At 36.5% G+C, this 10,401-nt stretch overlaps 1 protein-coding gene and 1 pseudogene across 2 annotated transcripts; one reads left to right on the forward strand and one right to left on the reverse strand.

The window, feature by feature from the left end:
* Nucleotides 1-2,767, forward strand: LOC146888560 (uncharacterized; annotated as a pseudogene).
* Nucleotides 2,768-5,513: 2,746 nt separating this feature from the next.
* DNK (P-loop containing nucleoside triphosphate hydrolases superfamily protein) lies at nucleotides 5,514-9,154 on the reverse strand. 2 transcript variants are annotated; one of them, XR_014993310.1, is made up of 6 exons: nucleotides 8,467-9,154; nucleotides 7,410-7,868; nucleotides 6,740-7,117; nucleotides 6,596-6,663; nucleotides 6,128-6,234; nucleotides 5,807-5,945 (listed from the first exon to the last, which is right to left on the reverse strand). XR_014993310.1 is itself a non-coding variant. In XM_028083108.2 (5 exons), the coding sequence occupies exons 1-5, from the start codon at nucleotides 9,013-9,015 to the stop codon at nucleotides 5,729-5,731; spliced, it is 1,671 nt and encodes a 556-aa protein (XP_027938909.1). In that variant the 5' UTR covers nucleotides 9,016-9,151; the 3' UTR covers nucleotides 5,514-5,728. The 2 variants fall into 2 exon arrangements, 1 of the variants encoding a protein (XP_027938909.1); XM_028083108.2 differs by lacking the exon at nucleotides 6,128-6,234 and having other exon boundaries at nucleotides 5,514-5,945; nucleotides 8,467-9,151.
* Between the last annotated feature and the right edge of the window lie 1,247 nt (nucleotides 9,155-10,401).

The raw sequence follows: 10,401 nt of genomic DNA on the forward strand, positions 1-10,401 counted from the left end.
AAGAGAAACGTTTTACAACCTTATTATTCATTATTATTATTATATATTATTTTTTTTAAATTTTGCAAATCAATTTTATGTATCCGGACAAAATTAGGTGTTGACAGTGTGAATGGTATGACTGTGCCAAAATTGACGACGAAGACCAATTATGATAATTGGTGTCTATAGATGAAGACCCTTCTGGGATCCCAAGACATTTGGGATATAGTGGAGACTGGGTACCAAGAACCCGCGAGGGACGCAAATGAGACGGTGGCCTAGATTATCGCGGTGAAGAAGACGCGAGTGAGAGACAAGACGACTTTGTATTTCTTGTACAATGTTGTGGACGAGTCAGGTTTCAAGAAGATTGCGCAAACATTGCATCTTCAAAGGAAGCATGGGATATTCTGGAGGTTGCATACAGAGGAACCAATCGGGTTAGACAAGTCCGGTTTCAAGCTCTCAGAGGAGAGTTTGAAGGCCTAAAGATGGAAGATAAAGAGCAGTAACTGAGTACATAACTCGAGTAGAGAAAGTGGCCAACCAACTCGGCCGAAATGGAGAGCCAATGCCAGCAAGTTGAGTTATGGAGAAAATCTTGAGATCACTGATAGATGATTTCAAGAGCTTTGTATGCATCGTCGAGGAGTCAAAGGACTTGTCAGTTCTCTTAGTGGAAGAACTTGTCGAGTCACTTGAGGCCCACAAACAAAGGAGATGGAAGAAGAAGGAACCACGTGACCAAGCATTATAGGCACAACTCAGTTTGAATGAAACTCGGAATACTCGGGGCCGAGGTCCTGGAGGTAGAGGACGAGATGGACATGCGAGGTGATGTTGAAGAAAGCACAGATGAAACCAGGCCATAGAATTGGCATGGTCGTGGTCAAGAAAAGGGCCAAGGAGATTGGTCTAAGTTAGAAATGGAATGCTTCCGGTGTGGCAAGCACGACCATTATGTAAGAGAATGCAGATCGACAAGTTGCTACAACTGTGGCAAGGTTGGTCATATAGCAAAGTTTTGTTGAACTAAAGAAAAAGAGAAAAATCTTCTCATAGAGGAAGATGACGAGAAAGAGATAAGAATTTTCATGATGATGCAAAACTTAGATGTCGAACTCAAGAGTGGTAAATCGGAAGTCGAGTGGCGTTCGGGCTATATGAAGGAAAAGAGATCAGGTGACGAGCTTTGTCCAAGTTGTTTAAACAGCTTGGTCTAGTATCTGGACACTGGAACGAGCAATCACATGTGTGAAAATGAGAGTTTCTTCAACCAACATCAAGATGGAGGCTGGATTAGTGTCATGTGGAGATAATTTCAAGATGGTGATATAAGGGCTTGGAACAATCCGACACAAGTAGAAGGATGAATGAGTTGGAGAAATCAGGGATGTCTATTATATTCCTGAACTGAAGAGTAATAAGCATAAGTCAGATAATGGAGAAAGGAAACTTGATTCTGATAAAGAACATGGTACTATACTTGAAGGACAAGCGTGGTTGGCTAGTAGCCTAGGTAGAAATGAAGAAAAATCGGATGTACAAATTGGAGTTGAGCATCCTGCAAAAAAGGTGTTTGAAACGTGTGGACAACAAAGGCAGCATGAGATTCGTTCGAAACGACATGGTGAAGAAAGAAACTAGTAAGAAAATTAAAGCAATGTGATCTGAAAGAGAAAAGACAACCAATCTCGTCGAAGAAGTTGAAGAAGAAGTAGTGTTATTGATTATGGGATGTAGCTCGGGGGATGAGCACAAACAAGTGGAGAAGCCAGCAAGAAGGTTGAGTCTCATAAATCAGTCTAGTAGCATGGAGAGGTAGTCGAGACGTGCGGATAGCTCGAAAAGCTTGGTAGAGAGTGTGGAGATCTCAGACAGCCCAAAAAAGGACTTGGAGAGCTCGGTGGAGCATGAGGCCAACTTAGGTAGCTTGATGGGAAGTCTGAATTGCTTGATTAAGTCGGTGGAGCAAGTGGAGTGCCCAGATCGTTCAGGGGAGCAAGTGATCACCTCGAAAAGCTTAGCAGGGAGCCAAGGTAGCTCGGTAAAGCGTCTAGCTAGCTCGAATAAATCAGCATGGATTGTGGATAGCTCAGATCTAACAATAAGTGTTAAGTTTGCAAGAGCAATTGCGTGCCGAGAAGGTTCTAAGAGTTGTACTGGAGGTGCAAGATGAGAAGTGGCGACTTAAAATGGATGACAAGTTTGATGTGAAGAAGGCGCGAAAATTGTCTGATCTCTTAAAGAGAGCTCGGCCTATTTAGAGGAACTCGGTTAATAACAAGTCGGCCACAAAGACAATAAAGAACCCAACAAAGTGTAAGTCAGCCAAGGTTAAGATGAAGTCAGTCAAAGAGAAGATGAAGTCGATCAAAGAGAAGATCAAGTCAAACAAAGAGAAGATCAAGTCGATCAAAGAGAAAAGCAAGTCACCTATGGAGATAGAAGATTGTTTAGGATTAGAAAAGAAAAAATTTAAGATTATGGGGGAATTTTATTAGATAATCTTTAATTTTATTAGATAATCTTTAGATTACGGAGTTGTTTTTATTTAACAAAGTGATAGGGTATTTTGTATTTGGTTAATTAGATTTAAGTTAGTTGTTATTTTAGTCACTTGGAGTATTTAAGATTTAGTTTGGTTTGTTAATATTTGGTTTGTAAGTGACTATATAATAGCCCATTCTCTATCAATGAAAACACACACTCTGAATTATGTTGCACATTTTTTTAGTGTGCATGAGTTTTTTCCAACAATAATCATGGTGATGAAAACATTTTGCTACAAGACAAGCTTTACATTTATTGATCGAGTTATCTGTATTTTTATTACTCTAAAAACCCATTGACAACCAACAACTTTTCTATTAAAAGGAAAAGGTACTAGATTCCAAGTCTTTATAATTTAGTAAAGTCTCATATTTTTGCACATTACAACTTGCCATTTTTTTATCTTTAAGAGTTTGTTTAACATTAGTAAGTTCAAATGGGATAATAACACAAAGGGATGAGCTCTGTGTTGAATAATACCATATTCAAACTTGGTTTGCATGGGATAAGTATAAGGAAATGTGCAAGAACAGACTCTATCACAAAAGATGATGAAACAACTATATTTGAAACGACAAAAGAAACGTTTGGTGTTGAATCATAGTCAAATTGTAAAGAAATGCTTGACACTAAATTTTAGTTTGTTGAGGTGGTGAAAATTTTGAATTTAAGTTAAAGTATTAGCCAGCATATTTAATTGAGTTTGAGGATTTTGAAAACAAGACAAAATAAAAAATATATATATTCATCAAATAAGACATTTTTCAAAACAAATATACGACCACCGGAAGATAGACACTTATAACCTTTTTGTAGCTAAGAATATCCTAAGAAAAGACATTCTTCATAATTGAAATCAAGTTTATGAGACTTACATTGTCATAAAAGAAGAAAGTAAGAACATACAAAAGTTTTGAGGAAATGAATATTAAGTTTTTTATTGAACAAAACAAAATATGGAATAACAAAGTTTAAGGAAGTTGTAGGTAGTTTATTAATAAGATAATGACAAAAGCATAATCCCGAGAATGTAAACGATGAGAAGCACAGTGTAGTAGTGTAAGGCCTAATTCAACAATGTGTTTATGCTTATGTTCAATGACTCCATTTGGATAATCAGTGTGAAGACAAATGACTCTATGAACAATGCCATGATAAGCTAAAAAATTGGAAAAAGGATAATATTCACCACCCTAATCAAATTGAACATTTTTAATCTTATAATTCAGTTGCAACTCAACCATTGTCTTAAAAATTTGAAAACTTGAGAAAGTTTCAGCCTTAGTTTTTATTGGAAAAATCCAAGTGTATCTAGAATAGGCATCAACAGAAGAAATATAGTATTTATATTCTGCATGAGAAGTAATATGTGCATATCCCCACTAGTAAAAATGAGTTCTGATGGAAAACACTCAGCATCAGATTCATGAGAAAGCAACCTATAGGATTTGCAAGCACAACAAGATTTGCATAAACTAGAATCAACTTTATACACAAGAATTTTACAATGTATGAACACAAGTTGCATAACATGAACACTAGGATGACCTAATCGGTTATGTCACATATGTAGACTAATATTTAAGAAGTAGACTTATTAAGATTTTTAGAAATAGTGTTTGTTGCAAAGGAAGGTTGAGTGAACTGAGAAGTGAACATAGAAGAAACTACAACTGAGAAGATTGAGGATTGCAAAAACAAACGCTCGTGAAAGAATACAAGTCATCAACGCCAACAACTCCATGGAGAATGATACAAAAAAAGCTGAACCAACACCATAGATACTCAAACTTGCACCATTTCCAACAAAAAAATTATTTGGTCCTTCAAACTGTTAGAGTTGTTTTAAGGTTCACTAGTGACATGAAAACTGACACCAAAATCTGGTCTCCAGAAAGTATTAGCATTACCTTGTGTGTATGACTTCATCAATATAGCACTAGGTTTATTAGTATTATTAGATTCAATGTTTGGATTCACCAAAGTATTTGAAGTCTTGTAAGATCCAACTAAATAGGGAATAGATTGTTATATAGTTGAATCAATAAAACACAATGATCTAAAGTGACAGACATCAGTTGTAAGGCCAAATTTTAGACAAATTTGTCATTGAAAATTAACAAACTTGCCACCATGTCCTCTGGTAGGACCCCTCCACCGCTAGAGGATCCACTAAAACCTCCTCTTTCATTAGCACCTCGAGAGTAAGAATCTTGAGTGTAGTTCAGTGACAATGTAACTAAAACTTTAAGTCTCTTGTACATAACGATTACACCTTGTTTCATGACCATACAAGAGAGCTTCAATCTCATTAATATGAGGTGTGTGTTTCTTGCTTTCAATTACATAAACATGAGCATAATCATATGGAAGTCCTTACAAGCAAATTCATCAACATAGTTCTTAATTTTAAGCAAGTAATCCTCCATTGATTTTGAATCAAGTTTGACAGCTTGCCTAGTTGTACGAAGTTGTCTATCACGAGACTTAGTCTGAAGGCTAAAATTCTAATGAACCTTCTCCCAAATCTCATAAGAATGAGTGTATCCAAGAACTCAAGATAAAACAAATTTTTAGTGAGTAGACTGAAGCCACACCACCAATGTTTGATCTTGAACCTCCCAAGCCCCATAATACGTATTAACTATGTCAGTAGCACAGTCATGTTCATTAAGATATCTAGATGGAAAAAATGGATTAATAACAAAACAATGCAGTTTATGACTTAATTACTAGTTTAACATATTGACGCAAGTATAAGTAATTAGAATGATCAAATTTCTCGGCAATAGATGTAGGAAACAAAGTAGAAGCCACAGTAAGCGAAATGATGAAGAGCGCTAAGTGAAAAGAGAAAGCGCATAGCGAAAACAAACCAGAAAATCAGTAGTTCACTTTATGCAAAGCTAGGACGAATTGAGCAAAGTGAGATAAATTTTAGCAAAGCACAAATCACTAATGCAAGCGCACAATTGAGCTGAGAAAAATAGGAACCAAATGGTGATATAAACGTGGGGGAAATTATAGGCTCAAGAGAATGATACATCATAAAAACCATCTTTCTAATCACAAACAAGACTAGCGTGTCAGGAAAACGTCAGGCAACCACTATTTTACATCAGTCAAGGTCCGGAGTTACAAAATCTTTACATGCTAGAAAAAACGTGAAGACGTCAACAAGGTTTAGCAGCCACTAGCCGGACATGAATGACATTGTTCGTCTGAAGTCCAAAGGTTTGAGGGCTTCCTGGGGAAAAGGCTTTCCATCTGGTAGCCACAGTCCACCTTCATGAGGTAGCAGCACCTGCGGTTGGGCTTGGCTACTTCTCGCATCTCCAACACCTTCCTTCGATGGAACCTCTTGCTTTTTCTTCACAAATTCAAAAAACTCTGCAACTTGGCGAGCATATCTGCACCACACGCAAAGCAAAAAATTCCAATGCATTAAAGATCAATTGAAAAATAATTTTAATTCAATATATTTTCATGCATAAATCTCTCACAAATGGAATTCTAAAAGCAAGTACTGTAAAAGTTTAAGCCATTGCAGTGGGAGTAGACATACTTCCAATAAGGGGCTCAGGTCCCATACCTCACAAATGGAATCTAAAATCTGACATTTCCACCACGCACTGCGGCTCGGTTTACATTCACACACAACAAGGCTGTGCACTAGTCTAGTTGCATTCCAGGTAAAGACTGCATAACCAGCATCACAATTTCATAATCTATGATGCTCGTTTGTAATGGAGAGACATGGTGGAAGGCTCTAATATAAATTTATATGAACCAACGAGAACCACACTACAAAAGCTAACCATTATGGAGGGATAGCTGAAGTCCACATAAACCCCTCATATGTTAAAGATGTGGAGTTAAGGGTTTAGAACATAGCATACAACTAGTACAAGCTCAGCTCAACAACAGTCCTAACATAACAAAACTCCTTGGCACAATAAAATTCATAATATTCCAACGTAAGCAAAGAAGTCTGAGGGAATAAAAGGCATACTCCATCATAAGGAAAATGGAAAATATGAATAAGAGAAGTTTATCTTACTGTCTCTTTGCCTCAATATCTTTGCTGAAATCAATATTGGGTTCACAGTCCAGAACCAGTGCAGGAACCTGTGTAGTTAAAAGGGTTAAGCCAATCTGCCCCGGCAAATAAGAAATTCAAATATGAGATTTCCGAATATTATACCTTCTGAATGCATGAATGCATGTGACCACCCTCCAGATAAAAAACACGGTCTCTTATATCAGGGTGTAAAGAGCTGTCAATATGATGGGGTAGCTTATTGACTGCTAAAACTCCATGATTGCCACTTTGGAAGGGAAATAACCAGCTTTCATGTTTTTCATGGAGGTCACGGAGATAGTCCAGGGTGACTCCACCTTCTTCTTCTCTCTTCCGTAACATCATTCTCTTATGGCAAGTATCAGGACTTGCCCTAAGATAGATAAAACCATCAGGAACAAGTCCAGGCAAGGAAGACACGACAGGATCAAACCACGAGTCATAAATACTGATCTCCATCTCATTCATCCAATTGGCTTCATGAACAGCTCGCACAAAAACCTTAATAGAAGAGTGCGTAGTGAGATGGAAAAAACAAATACAGCAAAGGAATTCCCTTCCTCTCTAATAAAACCAAACAGAAAAGCACGGAAATGTGGTTTCAAATTCAGTAGTTGCTTGCTATTATTTTGTAACTGACATCCAAAAGAAGTTGCATCGGTGAGTGAGGAAAAAGGTAAACTACCACGCTCCCCCCAAATCTAAGGAAAGGAACAAGACCAATAGACAATCAACAGCCAGAGAGGATTTAAAGAGGGGGTCGAGAATACCAAAGGTGTAAGTAAAGACTCACCATTCTGTCACTGAAAACGCTCCTCTCCATCAGACGAAGAGGCTTGATTCCACCAGATGACTCTCTTTCCTGCATCACCCTTGTAACAAATACATAGTTCTGGAAGGTGTAGGCATACCTTTGTGGCTCCGCATAAAAAGCATCCAAAATATTAAAGTGGTCAGGTCCAACATCCTGCCACTTGTTAACGGGTTCAGGAACAATCTCAACAAGGTCACGCAATTCAATCGTTTCATTTGCAATTCTCTGAAGGAAGGTAGTCTTGCCAACGCTGATATTACCCTCAACACAGAATGTTAAGCGCTTCTTCTGCTGAGGCTGCGAAGAGGAATTCTCTTCCAACTCCTCATCGACACTCTTTTTGATGAAAGTAGTTATACTTTCAGCATGGTTCTTGTGGATTATCCCAACAGAACTCTGCAGATACTCAACCATCTTGTCACTGGATTTGCCAAAGAACTGCGGCAGATGACCCAAACAAACAGAACAAAAAATATTGTGAAATAGTCAGTATGAGCCAAAAAAACATTTATTTATCCTTCCTTCATAGCTGAAAGTAATATTATAAGAACTCGGGTAGTTATTTAATCTCTTAACTGAACAAGAGTGGACAAATAATTATAAGCAGTGGCAATTATTCATACCATTCCAATAAATTGAATTGGAAGATATTCAGCAGATCCAAACTCGGAAAAAAAAAAACGCAAAAGGAGCATTCAGTAGGAGATTTACTTTACCTTTCCTAGGAATCTTAGGTTAGGAACGTTAGACTCCTACGATTAGTATGACAATTTTCAAAATAATTCCGATAAATCTTAACATTCACAGAATCACGTTTAAAAATAATTTAGAAAACAAATTTATCCAAGTTCCAAGAAACATATACTTCAAACGTGTTCCAAGAATTTTGGTGTTCCAAAAGTGATTTCCTGGAATGAAAAAATGTGTTGTACATCAAACAAACTGAACATGATACACTAAAACAGCATGTGCAACTAAGAAACGGGTTTAAGATATATATACACATATATATATATATAGAGAGAGAGAGAGAGACCTTATCCTTGTAGAGTTGCTTGAGTTGAGCAACACCAGCGATACCTTTCTGAACGAGCTTTCTGAAATTTCTGGGTCCCACACCGGGGATGGCCAACAAATCAGGATTTGACGGAGAGGGAGAGGAAGTAGTAGGACCCTTTTGCCTCCTATTTAACCTGAGGCTAAAGGGTGTCTTCTCCTTGGCGTGGTTGCTCTCCACAGAAAAATCGCGAAGAGAGTGAGAGAAAAAGGAGCCGTGAGAAGCCGAAAACAAAGAGCGGTTTGGGGAGTGGTTAAGGAGAAGAAGGGTGTTAGTGGTGGTGGTTAGACTTAGCCTACAGACACAACAAGTATTGGAAGAAAACGAGAGATAGCGAGAAGAGAGATGAGGCCTGAGGGCTCCAAAAGGCTTCTTCTTGTCGGAGAGGGAAGAAGCAGGAGCAGTTGGAGGCTGCGGCGCGGCTGACATCGGTAGAAAGTTTGAAACTTGCGGAACGGAGAGAACAGAAATGGAGAAGAAGGGAAACGAAGATGAAGAATAACAACAAGGGCTTAGCAGTTTCTGCATTTCACTCACTCACTCACTCACTCACTCATAGTGAGGGCGGGAAGGGAAGGGTTTTAGGTTTAGCCTCTTTCTGTAATGTTTTGTGCTATGCTTTGCTCTTCTCACTCTTCTATTTTTCTATTCTAATATTCCCAACCAAATTGGATACGCATACACATTCCCCAATAAAAAGCAGAATTCAGAGGATTCAACGTAATTCTTTTCTGTAAATGCGGAACGGAATCAAACTACTGTATTTTTACTTATTATACTGATTTTTTTTATCTAATTAAGCATTTTTTTTTTGTAAATTATAATTTACTTTTTTAAAACCTGTTTTCCTTTTATTTCAGATATTCTTTTATTTACTGTTTTTACTTTTTTCTTATGAAAAGGACTATGAGTAAAATTTAGTATGATGTATCCAAGAGGAGGTTGCATAATTTTAAAGCCTTCTGTTCAAATTTTATTGTTCTTACATAATTTTAAAATTGGTTAAGTATTTTTTTTAGTCATTGAACTTTGACCTAAAATTGGAATTTGTTCATGTCTGAAATTTCGATACATTTCTCTCCTTAAATTTTAAAAATGAATGAATATAGTTCTTTTAATCCAACTATGTTAATATTTTTTTACGTGTCGAACGCGTTTCATGTTAGTATTAGAGTTGTTTACACTGCTTGACACATTCTTAGTTCAATATCTGTTGACAAATGTGTTCGACACCTACAAGAAAGTTAACATAATTAGGTTAAAAGGATTACATTTATTCATTTTGAAAGTTTAAGCATCAAAATGTATCGAAGTTTCGGATAGGGACGAATTTCAATATTGGGTCAAAGTTCAATTACTAAAAACATATTTAATCCTATTAAAAGGGTTAAGTATGTGTAGTTATTAAACTTACACACGAAATAATTGAAATTCATAATTTTTCTAAATTTTGATATATTTTAGTTCTTAAATTTTATAAATGAGTAATATAATTTTTTTAATCCAATAACATTTGATTACTTTCATACATCTTCTTTAGTTATGAGCTTCATTAGATATGCTAAAAATGACTTAGAGTTTACCAGCATAAGTGGTTGGTCATTATATTATAAAGGTCGTTCTCAAAATTATGATAGCATTGGTTGTTATGACTGTGGAAACTCCTCATAGTATGGTTATTGATCATATGATTTAAATGGATGCACTACCAGTTGGAAATTTGAATCATAATCCATTTAAAAATTGCATTATTGATTATTTTTGTAATGGAAAATAAATTCCATATGAATATGATGCTAAAGATTTATTTTACAAATACTACAAAACCTTATTTATGCAAAAAAAAAAAAAATCAAAACAAACTAGTAACATGTTAAATGATATGTGTGAGAATCTAGAAAATGACTTAAAAGC

Source organism: Vigna unguiculata, chromosome 1 (genome assembly GCF_037176805.1).
Source record: "Vigna unguiculata cultivar grain cowpea cultivar isolate G323 ecotype 2 chromosome 1, ASM3717680v1, whole genome shotgun sequence".
Lineage (NCBI taxonomy): Eukaryota > Viridiplantae > Streptophyta > Magnoliopsida > Fabales > Fabaceae > Vigna > Vigna unguiculata.